The sequence below is a fragment of the Parambassis ranga genome, chromosome 6, assembly GCF_900634625.1.
Source record: "Parambassis ranga chromosome 6, fParRan2.1, whole genome shotgun sequence".
Taxonomy (NCBI): Eukaryota; Metazoa; Chordata; class Actinopteri; family Ambassidae; genus Parambassis; species Parambassis ranga.
In genome coordinates, this window is record NC_041027.1 from 10,731,966 (window position 1) to 10,755,219 (window position 23,254).

Genomic DNA, 23,254 nt, shown 5'->3' on the forward strand with positions numbered 1-23,254 from the left:
ATATTAAAAAATGATGTTAAGCAGCAACAACATTTATTTCAGTATCACCATAGAAATTTTCTCTACACAATGACACTTGATAGACGGGTGCAGGGTTACATCACAATACAGTGCAAAGTTCTTCGCTCGGTTGGTGGACGAAAGCGGCACAGACATTAGGCAACGTCAAATTCAGGGTGCCGTGTCAGTACGTTAATATGTGGTGTCAGCTCAGTGGTTATCACAAACTGTAAAAAACTATCATGTTCAGTCATCTGCGTGACAAATACACAGGTATCCTTAAAGAATAAATATACATTCAGATCAATGTAGAAAAATAACCACTAAAAAATATGTGTCCCCCTCAGTCTTGCTTTAGTGTCTCCTCAATATTCAAGTCTTCATCAATAAAGGATGGTGCATCCATAAATACTGAAACAAAACAACCTTTAACCCTTAAAAATGTGCGGGACACAGTGTGAGAGAGAGAGAGAGAGAGAGAGAGAGATTAGGCCTAAACAACAAAAATGGTGCAACATCAGGCACTTCCATTCCCTGCGGCTTCATTGTCACACAGAGAGTTTTAGGATGCTGACCCATCATGATCAGTGTGATATAAACAACATGTGGACCAATGGGAGGCCACTGTGGGAGATTCCACAGACATGACACATCACATCAGCTCCTGTGTCCACAAAGCAGGAAGAGTTCAGAGGTTTAGGCTTTTCTTTTTTTTTTTTCAAAGAAGCTTTTCTCTTTTTTAAATGTGTGTTTTTGTCTGTATATAGGTAGAATTATTCAAAACTGGTCAAAAAGAGCAGCCTGGTGGACACTCGTGATGTCAGTGCAGTGCAATTCCATAATACATTCTGCTATCAAGCCTCAGTTAGTGTGTAGTTTAGGTACACTGCCACTTTCACAGTGGACCGCTTGTGTCTACATGAAGAGCTATAGTTGGACAGAGAGAGAAAACACTGTATGTATACCTTTGCATTGATCAAACTGTACTGGAGGAGCAAGGGGCATGCAAGCGGTTCAACTCATCCCTCCCTACAAGACTAAGCCACGTGTTGTACAGTAGTAACAGTCTATGTGTTTACAGGTTACAGGTACAGCACTGCATGTTAGTATGGGACTGACAGCTATGCCCACCTCACTGTAGGTTGGAGTATGTACAATATGTCAGCTTAGTGTGGAAGAGAGACACCAGTGGCTGTATTTACATGCACAGAGGTCTCTTTAAATGATCAGTGATCTAACCCAGTTTGTACTCTTACTCAAGTACAGATAGTTTTACAGAATTTGACTGTTTATGGACCTTGTCTCGTCTTGAAAGAAAAGTTAAAGTAAGACACATTTCTCTGCTACCTTTTGATTGTACTGCACAGTTAGTGACACAAATTAAATGCTTCCTTTCAAAGTCTTGCCTCAGTCCTCCTTCTCTGGAAGTATTCTGGGTCCAGATCTTTGAATTCTGTTCACTCTGCCGAGCTTATTGACACTAAAATAACTTCATTACTTATATGGAGTTTGGCATTTATTTTCTGTGCATGTAAACGCACCACTCCCCAAACTAGAGTTGGCAATGTGAAGAGCAGAGAGGACCCTCATCCTCCAATCATACAACTGTGATTGAGTCAGTGCCTCTCACAGTGCCAACCTGATCCCATCGCACTGCACTCAGACCGCCAGGCCCCAGTCTCTGAAGAAGCCTTTGGCCACTCTTGACTCTCGGAAAGTCACTGTGAGGGAGTTGAGGGTGACGTCCGTCACTGTCACCTCTCCCGGCACGATGACGGGTCTCCAGACGTCGCTTGGCTTCTCTGATGCAGCGACCTCATCTGGTCCAACGGTGGCACTCCAGCCGTCTGTGCTTTCCTGTCCTGATTGAGGCAGGAATGAGGAGAAAGAAGGGAAGAAAGAGCAAAGCTGCAGTCAGACTGAAATCACATTAAGTCTATTACTTGTGTACTATTAATGTGTTCATGTCCCTTGACTGACCTGGAATTTGTGTGGCTGCAGGAACAGATAGCCCTTAATGTTCCCTTAAACCAAAAGAGCTCAATTTGCCCTATTAAACTGAACAACTGTTGCCTTACATTTATACACAAAAAAATTTTTTTTAATCGGCCTGTATTTTGACCTCTACATATCTTGCAGGAGCTCAGGATGTGGTGTGTTTAGTGTTTTTGGTTACATGCCCAATGAAAGAACCCTGTGCCTACAAGGGGGTTCACATAGAGTCGTGTAAAACTGGGTCGGAATGGTGATTAGAGTCCATGAGCTGACCGACTGACACACATACCATTTAAACGGCCTTCAGTCTTCTTTGCCGTCACCTCCTCCTCCTCTTCTCCATCCTCCTCTTCCTCCTCTTCCTCCTCCTCCTCTCCCCCTCCTTCCCAGTCCTCGTCTGTTGAGCTTGGAGGGTTTGAATTAAGGCATCTGAACCGAGACCTCCTCTGTTTGCTTATTTGATGATGTGGCCTGCAGGCATCATACGGCTGATCCTCATCCTCAGGGGCCACAGAACGCATGAGAGAGAGGCGCAGGCGGGGTGGAGGTTTCTCCGGAGCCTTGTGAGCGCTGCGGAGATCCATGGTGTAGACGGTATTCTGAAGCACAAAAAAACAAAAAAACAGTGGCATCAGCGGACAGGCGCTAAACAGGGAAATGGAAACTGAAGTCCAAACTTTACCTCCAGAATAAGCCTTTTGGCTTTGGATCCTTTCCGTCTGTAACCCACAGCTCGGTCTCTCTGTTCTCTAGAAAAGCCCCCAAAAATCAGGCATCTTCAAATACATCAGAAAAAATTTTATTTTTATTACAGAATAATGAACCCATGACACTAGAGGTTAAAGGCAGCAAGCCAACCTCACATAGAGAGTGGATTTGGTGCTCTTCTTAAAGTAAGAATGAAGATTTATTCTGTGTTAGTGAGGTCTTACTTCTCTTCATAAGCCTGTACAAGGCGCTGGTCCAGAATATGTTCCTCAGGTTCCCAGGTGCTGTACCTATGAGAAGTTACAAGTACATAAAACCCTGTTTGTCTCACCATAAACTCATTCATTCATTTGCTTTTTATGTACAGCTAATTGTATCAGTGTGTTGATTAATATAGCATTAACATTTCCCATTAAAATGTTGTCTGAAACAGGGCTCACACATTGGCTCCATCTTCATCAGTCAAAGTGGATGGTATCATCTACAGAAAGTCAACCAGTCATTACTTTTTCACAGTGTAAAAGATTTTTATTTTATTTTTAAATTTAAAACAAAACAAAAAAATAGTTATCTGTCCATGGTACTTCTCTGTGCATATGTATACTTTGTGAATATGATGCACACGCCATCCATTTTTTTTGTTACTAAGTCCACATACTCACTTTGGAGGCCATCCTTTCCACTTCAACAGGTACTCCACATTCCCCTGAGGAGACACAAAACTTTTAAATACTTCACACTTTGTTCATTCTACCAATGCCTGTGGTTACATTTCCACATTTGATCAGCTTTAAGTCACAGGCCTGCTGAGCATGACGCACCAGAGACCGCAGGTTAGATTACATTTGATTATAATATCAAACTCTGCAAGGCTGCAGCTTGTGCAACACTCAGATGGATTCTATGGAAACTTGTTGCGCGCTGCATCTTCTACATAACCTGTTACATCATAACTAATCATATATAAGTGGATTTTCTCATCCGTTTCATGTGTGTCGTGTGCATTCTTGCTGTCGAATGTGTGGGGACATGTTGCCATGCCATCATGATGGTATCTATAATTAACATGTCATCTAAAATGTAGGGTATGTTTTCCATATACCAGCCAATCCACTCAAGAGTTAGTCATCAGCTGTGACATCATCCCATAATAACTTCCCAGCTCTCTCAAGTATTTCTCAGAAAGCGAAGTCATCACTTTCCCAACTTCATGTTACCCACTTCCAGACTATCAGGGAAAACAACATGAATGCACCGTTTAACCAACAACAACTCAGTGGATAGCAATAAAAAATCCTAACAGTTGTGATATATTTAAGTATGATGCACTAATAGTATAGTTTCTGGACTTAAAGTGCTTGTTAGCTGAAGGGGATGGTTTGTTTTAGAGCACAAACTGACTGTGAGTATAGAATCAACTTTAATTGATCCCAAAAAAGGCAACTGATTCGTAGCCTACCATATTCTAAATGTATCAGCCATAAGGTGTGTGAAAAGGACAACAAGAAGTTAAGAATGACAAATAAAAGTTAAGATAATACAAACTGAAAATGCCTGCTATGTGGGTTTACCAGCCTGATACCGAAAGAAATAAAATATTTGGGGTAGTGATTTCTTCTTATTAAAAGTGTACAGTAAACAAGAGGTTTAGGGGTTGGCAAATAATATATTTTTTTTCTGCCTTATTGACCACCTGTGTCTCCCAGAGAGAACTCAAGCCTCTCTGCCTGACTCCAATAATCTTGGAGCTGGTCCTAACCAGTGTTAATTTTGGCAGCAATTTCTGATTTAGTTTTTATTTTAGTCTTGTGACTAAAATGTCATTTGATTTTAGTCACATTTTAGTCATCAACATTTTTTAACTTTTAGTCTAGTTTTAGTCGACTAAATATCAAAGAATTTTAGTCGACTAAATCTGCCGTGGATTTAGTCGACTAAAATTCTATGATATATATTTTTTCATGAAATAATTAAGGCTTGAAGTGCAATAAAAACAGGCACAGCTTTAACTTTTGTTGTTTGAAACAAACACCACTTTATTTAATTGCTATGACCTTTTCACAAAAGAACCAGTGAACAGTGAGCTGCTCTCCCTGAATACGCTGTTCAGTCATGACCTTCTTCATAATTACTACTACTACTACAGCAAAATACTAGAAACAGTGCACATGCTGTAAAACCATCAGCAGCGGTGTCTTAATTTATAGATTTTGTCACGTGTATCTTTGAGCGGAAGTTAAGATGACTCGTCTGCAAATGTCGCTTCATGTTTATTGTGTTTTTACCGCTGATAGTCGCTCCACACGGTTTGCAAACCGTCTTGTTTGTCTTGACATCAAACGTGTCCGTGTGTCTGTTCTTCTCCTGTGTTGTGTTACCATGCATGAGTACGCCTTCTTCCAGCATCACGGGGTAACGTCCTTACCCAGAGAGATCACTTCTGATTGGCTTTCTGCCGCCGTCTCCTGATTAGTCCCTCCCTTCCACAAACAAAATTTGCTCTGATTGGTATCTCGTCTCCATCAATAATTTCGTCTCGTTTTTATTCGTTGACGAAAGTGTCAATACATTTCGTCTTCGTTTTTGGCACCGTGCGTTAGTTTTTATTTAGTTATCGTCTCATTTTTATCAGCAAAAAAAGGTCGTTAACGAAAACTATGACGAAAAGGATTCATCAACAAAATTAACACTGGTCCTAACAACGCTAATCTACAAATAAACCAGAATGTTAAAAGAATTTTAATAAAAGAGCAATAACAGTTAAAACAAATACATTTTACTGATCCAATCCTGTCAATGTTTGCATGCTAATTGACTATAAATACACCTATGTTTATGTCTTGGTACAGTAGAGTCCACTGTTTACTAATGTGAAGATGTTCTTCCTAACAGGAGTAACAGCGGGAGTAGTTTCAGGGGGGGGGGGGGGGGGGTGGCCCTCCTGCGCTCTGGGGCCCATAATTCCTAGGTTCGCACGTGTATATGTCAACACACCGTAGTAACTTACCCCTAAACGCAAATTAGCCACAAAACAGGCCCCAAAACGACGGTGTTAGGTTGATAACATGTTCTCCTCCGGCTTATTCTAACACAACCACCTGACACATTTAAGCAGCAGGGCAGTGACAACACACTCCACGTTCCATTAAAAGGCACATCCCCCTTCTTTCACCCGCCCCCTTAAATACAGCATGCAATTAGGTAACCAGATTAGTAGCGCAGTTCTTCTCATTTAATCTCTAAAGCTTTCATTAGCTTCCAAAGTAGCATCCCAAATACAAAAAAAAAAATAATGCTGGCATGGTCCCGCTGCTAAACGGGAGTGATAAATTACAGAGCAACATTTTAAAGCTCTTACCTTTCTAACTCTTTTCTTGAGGATCGATTCAACAGCGAACACTTGCTCCCCTATCGCTGACAGCTCCATCTCCGTGCACGCCGCCGTCCGCTGGGCTTTAACTGTCAAAGTAACGTCCGTTTGCTCCACAAACTAAGCTAGCGTTAACTGCTTCTGACAGCGGAAAGCCTCCTTTGCTCGTCTCTCCAGGAGCAGCCTTGTTTATTTTATTTTTTTCCCCACGACCACCGACAGTTTTAGGGCCCCATTTATCAAGAGGGACTTCCTTGTGCTGGATCTTTCCGCGCGTCCAGTGACTTTACAAAATCTGCGACACATCTGCACACCGCTTGGCGCGCACCCGTTTCCTAAAGCGCGCTCCCTTTTACGATGAGTCCGCGCACGCCACCAGCTGAACTGTGATCCTTCATATTCAGAAGATGGATCAAGAGAACTTCCAATAAATGAAAAATAAAAAGCGCCACAATGTAAACAAACTCATCGATCAAGTATTATACAGAGCACACACACACACAAGCTTTTACATAAAGTGCCTTAATAAGCATTTTATTTCTATGCAAAATAATAATAATAATAATAATAATAATAATAATACAAAAAAAATACAGTGACAATCAGGATTTTCATTTGAAGGGCTGAATGGATTGTCGTGGCAAAAAAAAGAAGCAAATCATGATATGATCAGGATGAAAACTGTCAGAAAATTAACTTGTGAGGTCTGGAATTTAAAAATTCCATCCAAAAACAAAACAAAAAATAAGACATGCACCACGGAAATTATGTAATCTGTCCTTTATAAAAGTCAAATTTTCTGTAAATAACAGGCAGAAAAAAAACACACAACTCAGATTGCAGACTGAGTATGATGCTCTAAAATAAATGATGCTTTGGAATGAATCTCCTGAAATACTGTCAAACTGCACAGCCCCTCACAATGGTTCAGAGCAACACATATACTTTTATGTAAACAAGTTAAGGCCAATATTGTCGTTAAGAGACAATACATGTAGAGTATAAACAGTTAAGCTAATAAATCTAGACACAGCCACCACCAGGCTCGTTTCACAAACCGCCACAGCACACAGCTGGCCGTCAACCTTCACTCTTCATTCCACGTATTCTTTATATTTATACATTATTTCCTCTGCCCTCCATCATCATCTCATCTCCCTCTCAAACTTCCCTTCACCCAACCAACCAACAAACAACACACACAAATCACTGACATCCTCTCAGAGCGTGTCCGTCTGGCATGTTTGACAAAAGAGCTCCTGTGCTACAGAGGGCTGCTGTGATAGTGACGAGCACTGAAGCCAAAGTAAGGAAAGAAAACAATGAAAAAGTATGTGTAATTATTTTGTTGAATTAAAAATTAAACCTTATAAACACCCAGATGAGTGACATTTTTTAAATTAGGACTCTCAGTCCACCTGTTTGTTCTATTCATAGTGCTAATGGTTCTTTAAATGTACTGATTAAAGTTTTGCTTAGTCCAAATTGATATTTTAAATCTCAGTTGTTTGTCCAAATCTGTTATAAAGAAAATGAAAAAGATATTTCAGAGATGGATCAGATGAAGCTGCAAGTGCGACGATGCCATATGGTCAAAAGGGCCAGTGTGAGAAACAGGACATTCAAAATTGATACAGAGTAATTAAAGGACAATAATTGAGTGCTGCAAAACTTCCTCAAAACCGTCATCACTCTATATGATTAAAAAAAAAATATGGATGAATGATGCTGCTGCTGAAACTGAAGCACACATCCACCAGAGGGAGTGCTTGCTGTGGGTGTTGCATTGCTGTGTTGCCATAAAAAACTGTGGTGTCGGCACAGGCTATACAATAAAGGCTCAGTCTGTGTCAGAAGTGTTGAAATACAAAGTTGGCAATGTAATAACTCATTGATTTTAACCTTTGATATGAAAATAGAGGAGGAAGAGGAAGAGGAGGAGCCACACTGAGGAAAGGGAAGGGCACGCTTTGGTGAAAGTGAAGGACGGAGGACACAGACGGAGACACGAAGACACACCAGTGAAGACAGAAGCAGGGAGCATCACTGAATGAGACAGGCAGATAATACAGCATTTTTCATTAAAGCCTGATCTCCCATAACTTTGAAAAAAAAAACTGACACTGAAAAATACGTATCAATATGTATAAAAACACAAGAGTAGCAGAAACAGGTAACATTTTACAAGTCTTAACTGTGTTGTGAGAAAGGACTGTGATTCTCTGATTCTCCCTGTAAAGTGTTTGCTTCCTTCATTGCTTTGTATCTTATCAGATCAGCAATGGCTGTGTAAACAAAACCCAAAAAAGAGGGGAAAAATACATCTGCAAGTGTGCATTGATGTGATTGGCTGTGCACAATGCTACTTCCTCTCCTGTTCATTCTGCAATTGGCCCAACGGCGCAGTGGGAGCTATGATTGGCAGGTTAAAAACCTTTTTAGCCATCAGACCGCCATGTTTGGTGTGCCTCCACTTCTTCTGAGACCACTAATAGGAGTTCACAGTTCTTCCCTCGCAGCTGCTGTCGGAGAAACTTCCTGGGTTTGTGGTAAAGAAATAAAATAAAAACCAAGCAGCCACGATTAATAAGACAATAAAAACATTTACATTTCCAATATGACACAACCAGCCATTATTGAACATACTGTTCACCTAATGATTGTTATGACCAACATTCTAGCTCCTGCTTCGTTAAATATATGAATGAGAATTAGCTGCTAAATAGCTAGCTTACCTAAGCTCCTCCGGGTTGCCAATAGGTTGAGGGTTCCGCAGCTTGGAGTCCAGATTGTAGTAGACTCCCCCAACTTCTCTGACTCCAATCCAGTGCTGGCGTTTGAGAGGCAACCGGAGGGGCCCCCAGCGCAGATTGGACGGTACGTTCAGAATGAAGCCCTCCACATTGGACAGCTCGATGCTACCTACATCCCTGGATGTAGAAAAACATGTTTACGTCCTGTAAATTTCCTTTATGTGTTGTTAATCAGTGGGAAAGATGTGGACATAGTCTCATCTTACAAGTTCCTGGGTGTCCAACTGGACAATAAACTGGAGTGGCCTACAAACACTGAGGCTGTGTACTTCCTGAGGAGACTCAGGTCCTTCAATGTCTGCAGCAGGATGCTGTCATGGTGAGCACCATCTTCTTTGCTGTGGTGTGCTGGGGATCAGGTGTTAAAGCAACGGACTGGAGGAGGTGGTGAGGGAAAGAGTGCTGGCTAAACTGCTGTCAATCATGGACAATCCCTCCCACCCTCTCCACAACACTGTGGACAGACTGAGAAGCAGCTTCAGCAACAGACTCCTGCTGCCCCGCTGCTCTAAGGATCTATCTATCTATCTATCTATCTATCTATCTATCTATCTATCTATCTATCTATCTATCTATCTATCTATCTATCTATCTATCTATCTATCTATCTATCTATCTTAAGAGTTGCAGTATGGTGTTAAAATCAACATAAAGGAGGTGCTCTACTCATGTATTATGTGATCCACTACAGATAAATTTACATACATTTAATTTTCTAACCTGTTTTTCAGCCCATCTGCTCACCCCTTAACCTAAAAAACAAGACTACTGTTCTTTTAACACCTAGCTCTTTAAGGCCCCTCTTCCTGTAAGCTCCCTCTGTTCTGATCGCTTGACTCTGATTGTGGGTTTTTAATAAGAACATCTCACCACGTAACATTACTAGCGCACAGTAACTGATGAGTGTGAGGAAATGATGTGTACCAAACTGTAATGAGCTTGTGTGGCAACGCGTACAAACTTTCCATCCATCAAAAGTCAAACAGCCATTAAGTGACTGCACTTTCAGCTTTGAGTATTTTAAAAGGCCTGACACACCTATGCTGCAGTATCAGACCACATTTCAAACCGTACTTCCCAGCACACTGATAACATCCTCTATGATCACATGACGCATGTTGCTCACTTATTGTTTTTACTTTCCCTAATGAGCCAGAATTTAAACTAGAAAACATACAAAAAAACTTTAATTACATGCAAATTCATTAAAGAACAGTGCTGTTGTTCTTGTCACTAACCTAAGACTGTGCTAGTGTTTTGATTTTGTTTGTTTAGCTCAAAACAGAAAAACAGGAATAGGTTTCAGTGATAAAGCTAAAGTCTGTGGCTAGTGCTGTTGTCAACATTCACTGACCCTGATAATGAGGGAAGCAGGAATGCTGATAAAAATGTCTCCTAGACTTTGTCAACCAATGGACCTGCTGACTAATCAAAGAGACCATTGGAGACCCTGCTGATTAGGTGGTTGAGATGCAGTCGATGACACAGAGAGCCAGCATTTGCCAATGCTTAGAATCCATCTTTTCCACAGAGATGTTTGTGTACACTTACAAGATAAGACAGCAACAAGACACAAACAACAAAAAGGCGTGCAACAATGCGAAGCCCCCCCACTACCCGACTCTCATATTGATTTGGGGAAAAAAAAAACTAGGACAAAAGCCAAAAAATACACAAAGAATAATGGCTGGTTTTAGTATCTGGCCCACGTACCTTCTTTTATCCCACCAAACTGCCTCAAACCCTCGAGTCTGCAGGGCTGCCATGATGACATTTACATCATAATTCCCATTTCCCAGCATGCTCTTCTTATGAGGTGTCACCATGGTGCTGGGAGAAAGCCTGCAACAGGTTGACAAACAGATCATGCACATTACACGTCTGAACCTGGTATATTCTGGTGAAGCAGCTTCCTCACCTCTGGTATATCTCCTGCAGGGTGTCCCGACTGAAAGCCGTCCCATCCTGGAAGACGTTATTCAGCGCGTGCAGGGCACACAGCTCCCTCCGCTGCTTCTCATGATAGATGGCCACAGGTGTCAGAGAAGGACGAGGAGGAGCTGGGGATGTGAGGGAGGAAGAGGAGGACGAGAGATCCTGCTGCTGCTGCTGAGTGTCCTTGGGATCCTTGCACCTCCTCTCCTCTGCTCCCACCACCACCACCACCTCCCCTCCACCACCTTTCTGCTTGCTGACCTTCCAGGGCATGCAGCCCAGCTCCTGGAGGCCGCCTCGGCCTTTCCCCTTCCACTCACCCGCTGGATACGGAGCGCTTCCCATCCCTGGACGTTCGCTGCCGTCACCGCCTCCTCCAACTCCACCGCTACCTCCACAGCTACTACTTTCGGGATGCTACATTGGCATCATGACAACCATTGCCATGGCAACCTCTCAGCCACTTGGAAGAGAGGAGCTTGTGTGTGGCCGTGTACAGTCTAGGGGGGAGGTGAAGGTTGCAAGGTAAACGAGACCTGTGGCCGTTAAACACAGCAACGCCTGCTCTCTGTGACGTACGATCACCAAAAAACAAGGGGGTACAAACTGAAGATGAAATTACCAAAACAAACAGATACTCCAGATGCTCCCAAATGAAAGATTAGCCGTCCAACAATGCCTCTGCGGTGTCACCAATCAAGCTGTCACTGCTCTCTGTGCGTCTCCACTTCCTCCATCCTCTGTGTGTGTTGTCGGCTCTTTCCATCCACTCATCAAGCCCGTAGCTTTGCAGTTCTTTCCATCACCAGGCTGTTGACCACAAAGCTTTACTTTCACGGTAACAAATGCAACAAAGGTTGGATGCTTAGCAGAAAAAGGATGCCTGGAACACACACACACACAAAAAAGATGTATTTTCATTACCTACGTTTGTCATTAAGTCTATGAAATGAAGAAAAGCTCCAAAGAAACACCAAATAAACTGTCAAACTGCATAAACAAAGTTTAAAGACTAGTGCTAGTGCTGTTTATGGTGCTAGATGGCTAAAAAAAACATTACATAAAGCTTCGGCCTCCTCTTAGTCAGCAGATCCCAAATAAGAAAAAGGTAAACATTTCCAGCAGCTTGGGCTGGATAGAGGAAGCTGCTCAGTTAGCTAGCAAAAGATGACAGCCGTAACAGCTACACGCATGCACATTTAGGAGCTAACACTCCATTAAGTACGTACAGCTGCTCTTATACTCCGACATCGTGTATGTACACATGTGATTAATCCTATATTAGCAACAAATATATCTGGCGTTGAGTCTTCTGGCTGCTCTACGTGACTCCCGTGTCTACAGCAAACACACACAACCACGACCCTCCATGCTTTATAACTTCATTTTCTCACACCGACCACTTACCTGCACGTTTCCTGCCGGCGTTGTCACAGCTGTGCTGTCATAGACCGGTCTAAAAACGGACTCTGCTGTGTTATGTTTCCTTCTAAACCCTGTTCAGTCCTTTGTCTTTGCCACTTTTTTCCTGTTGTGGCTCTCTCTCTCTCTCTCTCTCTCTCTCTCTCTCTCTCTCTCTGTCTCTCTCTCTGTCCGTGCAGACGCGGACATGCGCAGTGGCGTCACTCAGGCTCCATATTGCTGTCACCGCCTGCGTCAGCAGGCAGAGGAGCAGTCCCTCCCCCGAGACTGCGAAAACCTGCGCTTTATTCTCACCTGTGATGGAGCACACCTTTAAACTACAGACTCACAGCTATGTAAATATAATAAACCAGCATAAAGAGTTAATTATACGCAGCAATTATCCATAATTCGCACAGTTACAGTGTTCCTTAATGCGAGGTTAATTACCATCTGAAATGTTTACTATATTAACATTCGTTTAAAATTTGTTTACACAAAGTTTGTGCTGCTACAAGTCACTTTCAATCCTTCTTGGGGCCACAGAACTGAAGCACTGCTGAACTCTGTCTCAAAATGACTTCAGTTTATTTTCTCAGATCATCTTTAAACTTTGATATCTCTTATAAATTATGAAAGGTGTAGGAGGGCAAGCACTGAAGCAGAGGAGGAAAACCACAGGCCAGCACAATCGATTATGATTAAAAAGAAATTACAAGGTCAAAAATAGGACAAATATACCACGATCATTGCACATGAATGAACCCTTCCACTTGTATTTCTGCGTCTTTACATGTGTCCCAGTTTTTTATCCAGTGCAGAGGCCATGTCAGCCAGCAGCTCCTCCCTAATGCGGTCCTCCCTCCTCTGCAGCTCGTGGACGAAGTGCCCCCTCAGCTCCTTCATCTCCATCGCACGCCCCACCAGACCTCTGCACGTCTCTCTCTGTGCCTCTGTGGGGCGCTCTGGACTGTTGTCCACCAGCTCAGGCTGCTGTCCACACAGAGACACAGCTCCTTTCAGACTCCCTACGTCCTCCCTAAGCAGCTGATGGTCCGCATGAGTGAGCACTGGGAGGATGTACTCTTTCACTTCCTCTCCAAACAATTCCACGGCTGCTCGCATCGCCCGGGTGACATCCTGGTCGATATTCATGCTGGAGCCTGGAGGTTGGATCACCAGAAGAAAGGCATGTGGTCCAGGACTGGCGAGCTGAAGACTCCTCAGAGCTTCTCTGGCTCTCTTGCTGTTCCCCAATGATGATCCCAAAAGATCTGGGGTGTCAATGACTGTAAGATCTGTACCATCCACCACGGCCCTTCGCTTGTTGCTTTCCATTAGAGGAGTCCTTGTCTCACTTTTACCCAACAAAGTATCTGCTAGGGAGGTCCGTCCTCCACCAGTGGGCCCCAGGAGGACCAGCCTCAGGCCTGGTCTTTTGGCACTGATTAGGTTCCATATTCTTCTGCTGGGATCTGTCTCAGAATCCAAAGATCCATCTCCTGCAAAGGTAAAATGTAAACAATCAATAACAATAAAAATGGTGAGCAAATGAAGAAGAAACAGCAGAGAGAGTAACCGACCTGTAGTGGCTTTGATGAACGCGACCAGCCACTTGCATCTGGATGAAACTCCTAATGAAGACAAGAAGGTTAAATTAGTTATTGATCATATATCTATGACTGCTCAGATCCCTTGTTTGGCTTAGTTTTCATTTTGATCTTGGTTCCCAGTTGTATTTCTGGTTTCTGGTTATGGTTCCTGTTTTATTTTGAAAGTCCCGGTCTCTTTGTGATTGCCTTGCCTCGCCCTAATGTGTTTCACCTGTGTTTCGTTAGAAACATGCACACACACACACACACACACACACACACACAATGCAGGGCAGCACTCACCAACAATAAACTGCCAAATTTGAGACAGCCATTTAAACAGGCTCTGGATTCCTGTTGGCACAAACAGCAGCAAACGTGTCAGCAGATGTTTGTTTGGAAAGATTTTCTTTTGCATGCTGTGAATTAAGGATGCATCTCTTACCACGGATGGTTCCTACTAGCCGGCTCACCCAGCCCCAAAGAGCTGACACACCTAAAGCAGAAGAAGCAGCATTTTACTTCAGATAAAGGACAAATATTCATTATGTTTTTATTTGCAACCAGCTCTCACCAGTTAAGGAGCAGAAGAGGCGAATGGGCCATCGGATCAGAGCTGGGAGAGCTGCAGAGGGGAATCAGCGTCACAGAATGTATTTAAGGTGATTACAAATTGATGACAAATGATTCACACAATTATGACTGTATGTTTGTAGTGCTTTGCCCTCTTCTGTCTCTCACTGTTTTACACCTTCGGTACTATCTAAGCTAAGTTTTTTTTTCTGTAAATGACGAGCAGTATCTGACATGTGAAGTGAAGTGAAGGTGTTCCTGTGTGACTGACTCTGTGAGAACCTGTAGAGAAGATACCCCACCACAGTAAAAGCTCCCCACTGGACATTGTTGCTGTTCATCCACCAGCCTGCACACACAGAAAGAGAAGTGTGACATTAGTATCATAACTTAACTAGTCTGCGTAAATTTAAATAAAAAAAAATCACAAGAAAACCCCTTATTGCTTTTCAGAGTTCACTTCAAAGTCACTTTCCAACACATAGCAACACTAGGTTTGTTTGGATTTTCTCACCTGCAACGGCATCTTCAGAGCCGCCTGTAGGACACTGACACTCCATTTCTCTGCAGTTGGCAGCGCTTTAGCCGTTGTCAAGGTAACAAGATCAGGAAACGGCTCGGTACTTTCAATATAAAATCCCAAAGAGTCAGAGTGACATATAGCGTAGGTCAATAAACGAGTAGTAAATACCTATAGGAATATAATCAGGACAGCCACACAGATTTCAACATGCCAAAACCAAAACAAAGTCTTTTTCAGCTCTCACTCAAGTCTAAGTGTTCATAAACAGCCTTTACCTGATGTGTAGTCACATAAGCTTCCTCCAGGAATGCCATCTACTTTTAGTCTGTCAAATCCTGACGCAACCCACACATGGTCAAAGTCCTAAGTGATCCCCCTCTTCCTGCTGCTGTGCTAACCTGCACAGGAACACTGCCTGTTTTATACTGCTGCTCCTGGGCTGCATGGCAAAACAATGAAGCCAGGAGGTCCAGGTATGTCGATAATGCTGAGGTTTTACTTTGGAAGGACACACCTAGTTGTTGTTACCAGAAGAACTGGAAATGCTGCTTAAAGATGTACAGTGAGTTGACTCATGCATTAATGGAAATAAACTTATGACATGCAGGGGTTTATCAAAAGGTTTATTGATACAAATGAAACAGTATTTTTATGTGACATCGTCACTGTAATCTAACAGTAAATACCTTGGAGTTCAAACATTTATGTGAAGCGGGACTGATAAGGACGACACTCAGGAACAAGAAACTATCTTCTTCACATTCTTTACTCCCATCTAAAGTTCAAAGGCCACATGTAGACTGAGTCTGATATCAACTCTTCATGAACCCAGCCGGGCCACTAGAGCATCGATCAGCTCCTGCTTCTTTGTCCCAGTGGTTCGAACTCCAAACTGCTTACAGGCCTCCTTCAGCACCGGGACGGTCAGCTTTCCCAGAGTGCCTTTCTGCACGTGGGCTTTCAGGTCATCTTCTGTCACCTCCACTTTGGGCTTCTTCTCAGCTCCACCGCTGGCATCAGCTGAAAGTTCAGTAATGATCACATTACCTCCAGGTGGTGTAACCATATCATCACTGATAAAGTAATCAAACTCCTGACACAAACAGTGATTTCACTGACAAGTCAGGGTCTCACCTGTTTTCCGTTTAGGGGCTGGCTTGCTCTCTGGATTGTAGCCATCAGGATAAACTAAATCTTTAAATTCTTGGACCAAAGGGCCGAGACGGCGGTCAATCTGGTCCACCTTTGGCACTGAGACAGAGAACAGACACACATGTAGGGCAGGTGAGCTCAAGACATGACAACAATGACAGTATCAGGCACAAAGGGAAAAAAGGATTTTAGTCTGTCTTACTGATGAGGTCCTCTATGTCTTCTGGAGCCATCATATCCAGAGCTAAGGCCTCCAGGTTCCTGAAATGCTGCTGGATGACTGGATTCTCGAAAGCACCACTCCTGAACGACATCACAAACAATAAAATCAAGTTATTTTTTAAAAAAAGTAGACAAAATGCTTCACTCTGAAAAACATTTTTAGGTGCATCTAAACTTGCTTGTATGGGAAGCGGAGCTTAGTGACGATTTCCTTCATCTTATCCACCTGGATTGGTAAGGCTGATGGGAAGTGGGGAGGATCCAGAGTCCGCAAGTCATCAGCGTACGGCAGAAAGATCACATTGAAACCTGTTAAAAGCAAAAGAAGACAAGCTGCCATCACTCAAATGTTATGTTTAAACCATAATATACGTGTAATATGCCTGTCCTATGTCATTGGATTTGCTGCCACACGCTTGCAGTGTATTTACCTGGTGGCGTGATCTGTATTTTCACCTCATCAACCTCCTCATTCTGAGGGACCAATGCGACAAACCGAGGCGGGTAGTTTCGACGAGAGATGCAACGGCACAGAGCGTACACTTCCTTCTCGCTACACTTCTTCAACAAGGCAGAGAACAGACAAGCACTACCTGAGGAACAGAAAAAAACACAGAGGATGTAACTGATTCAGGAACCAGAGGTATCATTAGATTGAGTGATTGGGTGCTTATATAAATAAATAAAGTCTACCTTTCACCTCATCCTCCTCTGGATAGAGGAACAAAGCGGGCCGGATATGGTGGTGCAGTTTGAGCGTCTCCATTGGTTTGAAGCCAATCAAATACAGGCCAGGGTCATCAAACTTCTGGATGGCGTCCACCTCGTCCCTCTCCATCACTATCTGTTTGTTTCCATACACCTACCACACACACACACAGTTTTCATGTGTATTTTACATATATAACATTAAATAATAGCATTACATCATTTATGCTTTTACCTGGGCTTTCTTTATCTCGCTGGGCAACAGCAGACTGCCAGTCTGAGTGTGGAAGGTACGTGTTTTGCTGCGGACAGGATCGTTGGTTTCCCTGTAAAGTCTGATGGCAGGTGGTTTCCGAGCAGTCACAGCAGTTTCATAAATTCCTACTGCTACATTTAAGCCCTCACCAAGACACAGGCTCAACCTACAAACAAATTGCACAAATGGAATGTTGTGGTTAGAAGAGAAGTTAAGTGATTGAAAAGATAAGATTATTCATGAAACAAAAGGATGAAAGAAAACTGTATAGCAATTAATTAAAGGAGGGCTGTTGTCTACCTGGACAAAGCTCTCTTCTTCTGCTCCTTAGCTCGCACTCGATTCTGGAGGTCGTCTAGTTTTTCACACGGCTCCAGCTGCAGGCCTAACTCACTCTCATCCTCTGGTGGACTTACAATGTCACGAAAGAAGAGCGAGACATCGAAGCCGCCCGGTTTCATTAAGTGCATTAAATCAATCACAACACCTAAGAGAAGATGGACAGACCAAGATTAAAACATCCCAACACAAGTCACCAACCTGACCGATGTCTAAAGATGTCAATGATTAATAATCAAGACCTCAGACCCACCAGTCTCCTTGAGATCACTGGCTTTGGTGCGAGCTTGTCGGTCCTTGACGCTGTCTCCCCCATGCGGATCATCCCTGCAGGTGAAAATCATGAGCCGCTTATGTGAGAGGCGAAGCTTGATGTCACTGTAGAGGTTGGCGCAGCACCACAGGGCATCTCCTAATGATGTCTCCCCATTGCCCATGGTCTCTCCTGCTAGCTGAGCACCTTTTACCCCCCGCAGAGCATCTACCTCCTGCACACGCTTTGCACCTGTGCAAAAAGACAAAGGACTGTTTAATTACAACATATCTACACGGAATAACCTGCAAAGTGTGTAGCATCTTACCAGGTTCATCAAGGTCATGGTACACATAAACATGTTTGAATGAATTCCTGGGGTTTTTGCTTTGCTCTGTGCCGTAGAACACCAGAGCCACCAGGTCCCTGTGACTGCTGATGATCTTACTAGTGTACACACTGCGCACAACCTACAGCAACAGAAGAACACACATTCTTCCAATCTCAAAAACATGTCAGAGTCGACATTTACAAACATTTTCAAACAAAATGAAACAAACATAGGCAAAGAATAACGAAACAACAATGAGCAAAAGACGAAGATTAAAAAAACAGGTCACATTACCTGCATGGTCATATCAAAGTTAGAAGGTTGTCCATCTTCCTCTTTAATGAACATTTCTTTGGAAGCATCCACCAAGAACACCAAACTGTCACGTCCTGTGATCTTATAATCTCCTAAAAAGACAGAGTACTGGTCTGTTTCGGTTTAAGGTCACACACTCTCTGGCATACGGATTATAAAGAGATGGAGGGCGGCTACCATCTTGCATTGTTTTAGACTAGCGATAAATGAAGTAATATTTATAAATTTATAAATGTTTTTTTTTAAATCTCACCTGCAGACTGCTCCCCTTCCTCCTGGTATTCCTCCTCTTCCTCATTCTGGTAGTAGGCGTTCCACTCTGCCATGTGTGCTGCCTTTGGTTCCTGTCACAGGACTCTGCAACAAAACGCTGCAACATATTATGATTTTATCAAAAAGTATTCAAACATTACTGTAAAATCTGTAACCTATCTGCTCACTTGCACCAAGAAAGGTGAGAGAAGAGGCGATTATTTTTCCACCAGACACAATGCATTACATTACAAATGCTCACTTACGACATGATTACTGTTTATTTTAACTTTAGCTATAAAACACAACGTTAGCTTACTTAGCTTGTAATTAGCCATTATTCCACCTTACCTGCATATATTTAGGGGCTATCGAGGTTGCTTATATCTTTCTAGCAATACAAACACACTCTTTATACTTAGTTTTTAAGAACAAACATATGCACATTAACGCATTTGGTCACTCACCGTACTCTACTACTTTATGCCCACAAGTCCGGGCTAGTTTCAATGACTGGCGCGTTCAGGTTACGTGAACGAGCACGCTGTAAACGCTGTCATCAGACGACTCGTCTAACCATTGGGTGTTTCAGGTGTCAATCAAATATATTGTCCAATCGTAGAAAAGTAGGTGGGGTTTATTTTCAAAGCGACCGGAAGACCGGGGCATCCACGCCAAAGCATTTTCTAGACAGTCATGTTATTATTTACAGTGACACAGTGACATAGCACAAGTGTCGACACCGGGCCGGAAGCCTCGCTCTTTATTTATTTATATATTACTACCTCATTTACTTCTTTTCATTTTACAGTTTTTGTGTGTTAACAGCTGTACTGTAATATACTTTTTGTTAAACTTTTGTTTGTTTGCTTTTTACCGGCAAGCTAGCTCGCCGGCTAACACTTGTTGCACTCAGGTAACTTTATGCTAGCTCGGACATAATTTTGAAGAAGTCCTTCTTTGCCGTAATGGACCAAACTGGCACTTACCCAGTGAAATTGTACATTTACGACCTGTCCAGAGGCATGGCTCGGCAGCTGAGTCCTGTCATGCTAGGTGAGTTTCTGAAGAGCTACCCTGTGGCTTGCTTTTAAGTAACCAGGGGGAGCGGTTAATTCGCTTCTACCTCTACAAAATGATAGTAGATACGCCAAATAAGTCAGTTCTTATTTGAATCTGTTTTTTTTGTCTTAACAGGGAAACAACTTGATGGGATTTGGTGAGTGTGTCTTTGTGTTCAAGAATTCACTAATTCCATGAGCTGTAATTAATACTAAAATAAAATCTGTGGATGTATACTTGTCCTGCAGGCACACCGCCATTGTGGTCCATGGAAAGGAGTTCTTCTTTGTAGGGGGCGGCGTCAACAGTTGTTCACCTGTAAGACTAATCGACGTCCTTTCATCTCCTGCACAAATGTTATTGCTGTACATGAAAAAACAGATGGATAAAGAAACTTTTGTGGCATCCATTAAAGTTGGTGTGTGCTTGTGTCTTCAGGGTGGTACCCATCTGGGCGAGCCTGACTCCATAGTCGACTTGGGCTTCACTGAGGTGCCTGCAGAGATATTTATGGACTACTTAACATCACTGGCGGAGTCCACATACAGGTAAAATGGCAGAGCTGCTCTAAATCCAGCTGTGTCCATCTAGCAGGTTAGGTGGAGGGCTAAAGGTGACTTGGACACCATGATTTTAAAAAAAGTACATTTTTTGAAATGTCTTCATGCGTTTTGTGAATTATATAATAGTTAATTTATAGCTTGAATTCCTTCCTTATTAGATTCAGTTTACAGAAAATAGCAGCTGCACCTTACATCAAATCTTCTTTCAGTTATCTCTCTTTCAATATGGCTCTATCTTGTCTTTTCCTGCCTCTCACCCACCCTTCTCCACCCTGTCTGGTCCCTCTGATTTTATGTCCCTGTCGGCTCTCCTCGTCTCTCCTCGTCTTGGTGCACAGTGGTGACAAGTACAACTTGTTTGAGCACAACTGCAACTCCTTCAGCAATGAGGTGGCCCAATTTCTTACGGGCAAAAAGATCCCATCATATATAACAGACCTTCCATCTGAAGTACTGTCCACGTAAGTTGACTTAATATAAATTTGTCACCAAAGCACCAACATGCTTTCCCTAGTAGCTGTTATGGTTTTGGTATAACTGTTCTGTTTGCTGTCTTTCCTATGCAGGCCGTTTGGCCAGGCTCTCCGTCCCTTATTGGATTCCATGAATATAAATCCTGGCGGTAACAACATAACTGGTCAGAGATAGACGGAATTGTTTTATTAGAAAATACTTGACAACATTCAGCAGCTAACCAGCCATCATGGGGACACTCTCCTCTGTTCTGTTTTGTTTTTGATGTGAAGGGTTCAGTGTACCAGAGGTATCCACTCTGTATGATAAATCAGGTTTTGTTCATTCAGATTGCATCTTCTGGTTCAGTTAAACCATCATATCATCTGGAATTGTATTTAAATACACTGGCGCTCCTGCTTTTTAAACATATACTATATTTTTTTCTGAGGTGCTTTAATATGGAAGTCTGTCATGAAGTGTATCGGAATAAGTCCAGTTGAATGAGAACGAGACAAACGTATAAAAGCTTAATATATTAACATGTTAAATAATCAATGACCAGCTCTGACTATACCAGCACTATATAAGTCTAAGTAATCATTTAATACTTTTGCCTTATATTTCTACAAAGCATTTACCTTGTCTTTTATCCTATCTGCTAACATATCGATGGCTGTTAAAAGCTCCCTGTGACACTGGAGTTTAATACCTCTCATAAGAAATGCCAAATCTTTTCTTGCCTTGTTGTGGACATCCACATCTTTACCCTGCGGAGTGTCTCTGTGTTATAACTTTTTAAAATTCAGCTAATGTTTGGACTTAAATTTAGTCTGTTTTTATTGTGTGTTAAAGAGAATTGACAACATCTTGTTGTGAAACAACCAGTTTTTGTAATATCTCCTTTTGTGCATCTATAGACAAACAGTACCAAAACAAATGTTCCTTGGTCCACTGCCAAACTACATTTTACTACATCTGTTCTCTTTGACACAAGCAACACATTATACCTTCAGAAACCACATCAGACCAGTTTTCCGAGGAGCCTACGGAATGTATGATCAGTGTTTTCCACTGCCTGGTGTTGGAGTATAAATTTATTTATACGTGTTTAATCATTCTTCTCTTTAACCTGCCACATTCTGTTTGTATTCCTGTGGTCATTATGACAGGACTGCACTCCAAGGTCGGTCATTTTATTGTTTTGTTGGCTTGTCACTGAATTCAAACTGACCAAACCTCCAGGTCCACCGCACGGCATAGGATCGATTGTGTTTTTAAAAGTACAGGACCCTTCAGCATGTAATCCTGAAAAATTGTTAGCATTTGTTTCTCTGTACTGCAGCTGTTCAGTAACCACTTACCCCTAAAAACACATTATTTATGCAATCATGTGTGCTTAGTTTGATTATACACCTGCTAACTTTCTCAGTAATTTCCTTGAAATAATGAATCAATAGTGCTCATTATTTAATCACACTTAAAGAATGTCTGCAGGTCATTAAATATTAATGTATAAAATATTGAAAACGGCACAAGGTCTCAACAAAAGTATTGTTGATCTAAAATGTATTTAATCTAAATTCAATTTTTAAACCTAACTGTCAAAAATCAGCTTTTATTATTGTTTAGACAAACATTTGTCTTAAATTTATTCATACAATGTTTATAAAATCACTAAATTTAAACCTTGCACTTTGTTAAATGTGTTACATTTAAAACTTGACTCAAGAATAAACATTAAAATGTTTCTGTTGTTTTACTGTTTTAGCATGTGCATGATATTTCCATTGTTATGTTAATGTTTTTCTTTTTAAGATCGTATAATATAGGGCTTAGGACACCCACTGCTGATGTGTGTGCGCTTTGTGTAGTACCAACAACTTGCCACAAGGTGTCAGTACAGGAGCCGTGAAGTGCTGTTAAGTTTGATATTCCCTAGATGGGTAAATTGCTCCATTGATTAGTGTTGTTACCTTCACTTATATTATTTATTTTTAACTTTTATTTTAAAAGAATATAGAATAATACGGCCAGATTGATTATTTATGATGTTTAGGTTACGTTAAGTATTTTGGCTGCAGAGTTTTGTCTGTTTCCTGTGCTGAACATTAGGAATCCCACTTGAGGTGGCTGCTGATATGAAAACAAGTGATAACAAAACCTCATATTAATTTTACAATCTTTTAATATTTCATGTTGAAAAGTGGCATCAGTTACCAAACAGTCTTCTGTAAAGATCATCCCTAGAACATTTTGGGTATAAATGAGTTGTTTTGTTGTAATACAGGTACAAACAGTATATACACAATTTTTTTTTGCTACATACTGCATTTGACACTACAGGCTTTGGATCATATTTGTAGTTTTATTGTAATTCTGTCCTCCTGTGTGGTTAACCTGCAGTGCATCATAGTTCTAAAGCTTTTAACTAATAT

At 41.9% G+C, this 23,254-nt stretch overlaps 5 protein-coding genes across 17 annotated transcripts; 1 reads left to right on the top strand and 4 right to left on the bottom strand.

The window, feature by feature from the left end:
- Positions 1–16: 16 nt before the first annotated feature.
- Positions 17–6,403, bottom strand: cbx7b (chromobox homolog 7b). Of its 6 annotated transcripts, none has more exons than XM_028408721.1 (7): positions 6,062–6,403; positions 3,366–3,409; positions 3,144–3,184; positions 2,928–2,993; positions 2,678–2,744; positions 2,285–2,594; positions 17–1,862 (listed from the first exon to the last, which is right to left on the bottom strand). In XM_028408721.1, exons 2-7 carry the CDS (start codon positions 3,375–3,377, stop codon positions 1,660–1,662), a joined length of 699 nt encoding a protein of 232 aa, XP_028264522.1. In that variant the 5' UTR covers positions 3,378–3,409; positions 6,062–6,403; the 3' UTR covers positions 17–1,659. The 6 variants fall into 6 exon arrangements, with proteins under 6 accessions (XP_028264522.1, XP_028264519.1, XP_028264517.1 ...); XM_028408718.1 differs by having other exon boundaries at positions 2,678–2,771; XM_028408716.1 differs by lacking the exon at positions 3,144–3,184.
- Positions 6,404–6,579: 176 nt separating this feature from the next.
- josd1 (Josephin domain containing 1) lies at positions 6,580–12,398 on the bottom strand. Its single transcript, XM_028408561.1, has 5 exons — positions 12,229–12,398; positions 10,805–11,704; positions 10,600–10,728; positions 8,809–9,003; positions 6,580–8,611 (listed from the first exon to the last, which is right to left on the bottom strand). Exons 2-5 carry the CDS (start codon positions 11,164–11,166, stop codon positions 8,512–8,514), a joined length of 786 nt encoding a protein of 261 aa, XP_028264362.1. The 5' UTR covers positions 11,167–11,704; positions 12,229–12,398; the 3' UTR covers positions 6,580–8,511.
- A 389-nt stretch (positions 12,399–12,787) lies between these two features.
- LOC114437560 (GTPase IMAP family member 4-like) lies at positions 12,788–15,255 on the bottom strand. Of its 3 annotated transcripts, none has more exons than XM_028408340.1 (8): positions 15,186–15,255; positions 14,902–15,010; positions 14,659–14,736; positions 14,389–14,439; positions 14,260–14,310; positions 14,118–14,168; positions 13,806–13,856; positions 12,788–13,724 (listed from the first exon to the last, which is right to left on the bottom strand). In XM_028408340.1, exons 2-8 carry the CDS (start codon positions 14,945–14,947, stop codon positions 13,012–13,014), a joined length of 1,041 nt encoding a protein of 346 aa, XP_028264141.1. In that variant the 5' UTR covers positions 14,948–15,010; positions 15,186–15,255; the 3' UTR covers positions 12,788–13,011. The 3 variants fall into 3 exon arrangements, with proteins under 3 accessions (XP_028264141.1, XP_028264142.1, XP_028264143.1); XM_028408341.1 differs by having other exon boundaries at positions 14,902–15,078; positions 15,186–15,248; XM_028408342.1 differs by having other exon boundaries at positions 14,902–14,966; positions 15,186–15,223.
- Positions 15,256–15,515: 260 nt separating this feature from the next.
- On the bottom strand, positions 15,516–19,833 carry xrcc6 (X-ray repair complementing defective repair in Chinese hamster cells 6). Of its 6 annotated transcripts, none has more exons than XM_028408491.1 (13): positions 19,728–19,833; positions 18,740–18,843; positions 18,466–18,578; positions 18,169–18,310; positions 17,841–18,092; positions 17,549–17,735; positions 17,228–17,414; positions 16,978–17,146; positions 16,716–16,877; positions 16,464–16,593; positions 16,265–16,365; positions 16,045–16,161; positions 15,516–15,930 (listed from the first exon to the last, which is right to left on the bottom strand). In XM_028408491.1, exons 2-13 carry the CDS (start codon positions 18,810–18,812, stop codon positions 15,731–15,733), a joined length of 1,833 nt encoding a protein of 610 aa, XP_028264292.1. In that variant the 5' UTR covers positions 18,813–18,843; positions 19,728–19,833; the 3' UTR covers positions 15,516–15,730. The 6 variants fall into 6 exon arrangements, with proteins under 6 accessions (XP_028264292.1, XP_028264293.1, XP_028264287.1 ...); XM_028408492.1 differs by having other exon boundaries at positions 18,740–18,856; positions 19,728–19,823; XM_028408486.1 differs by lacking the exon at positions 19,728–19,833 and adding an exon at positions 19,206–19,256.
- On the top strand, positions 19,426–22,445 carry desi1b (desumoylating isopeptidase 1b). The gene is made up of 6 exons (XM_028408493.1): positions 19,426–19,794; positions 19,936–19,957; positions 20,049–20,118; positions 20,239–20,348; positions 20,702–20,824; positions 20,930–22,445. Exons 1-6 carry the CDS (start codon positions 19,707–19,709, stop codon positions 21,009–21,011), a joined length of 495 nt encoding a protein of 164 aa, XP_028264294.1. The 5' UTR covers positions 19,426–19,706; the 3' UTR covers positions 21,012–22,445.
- The last annotated feature ends 809 nt before the right edge of the window (positions 22,446–23,254 follow it).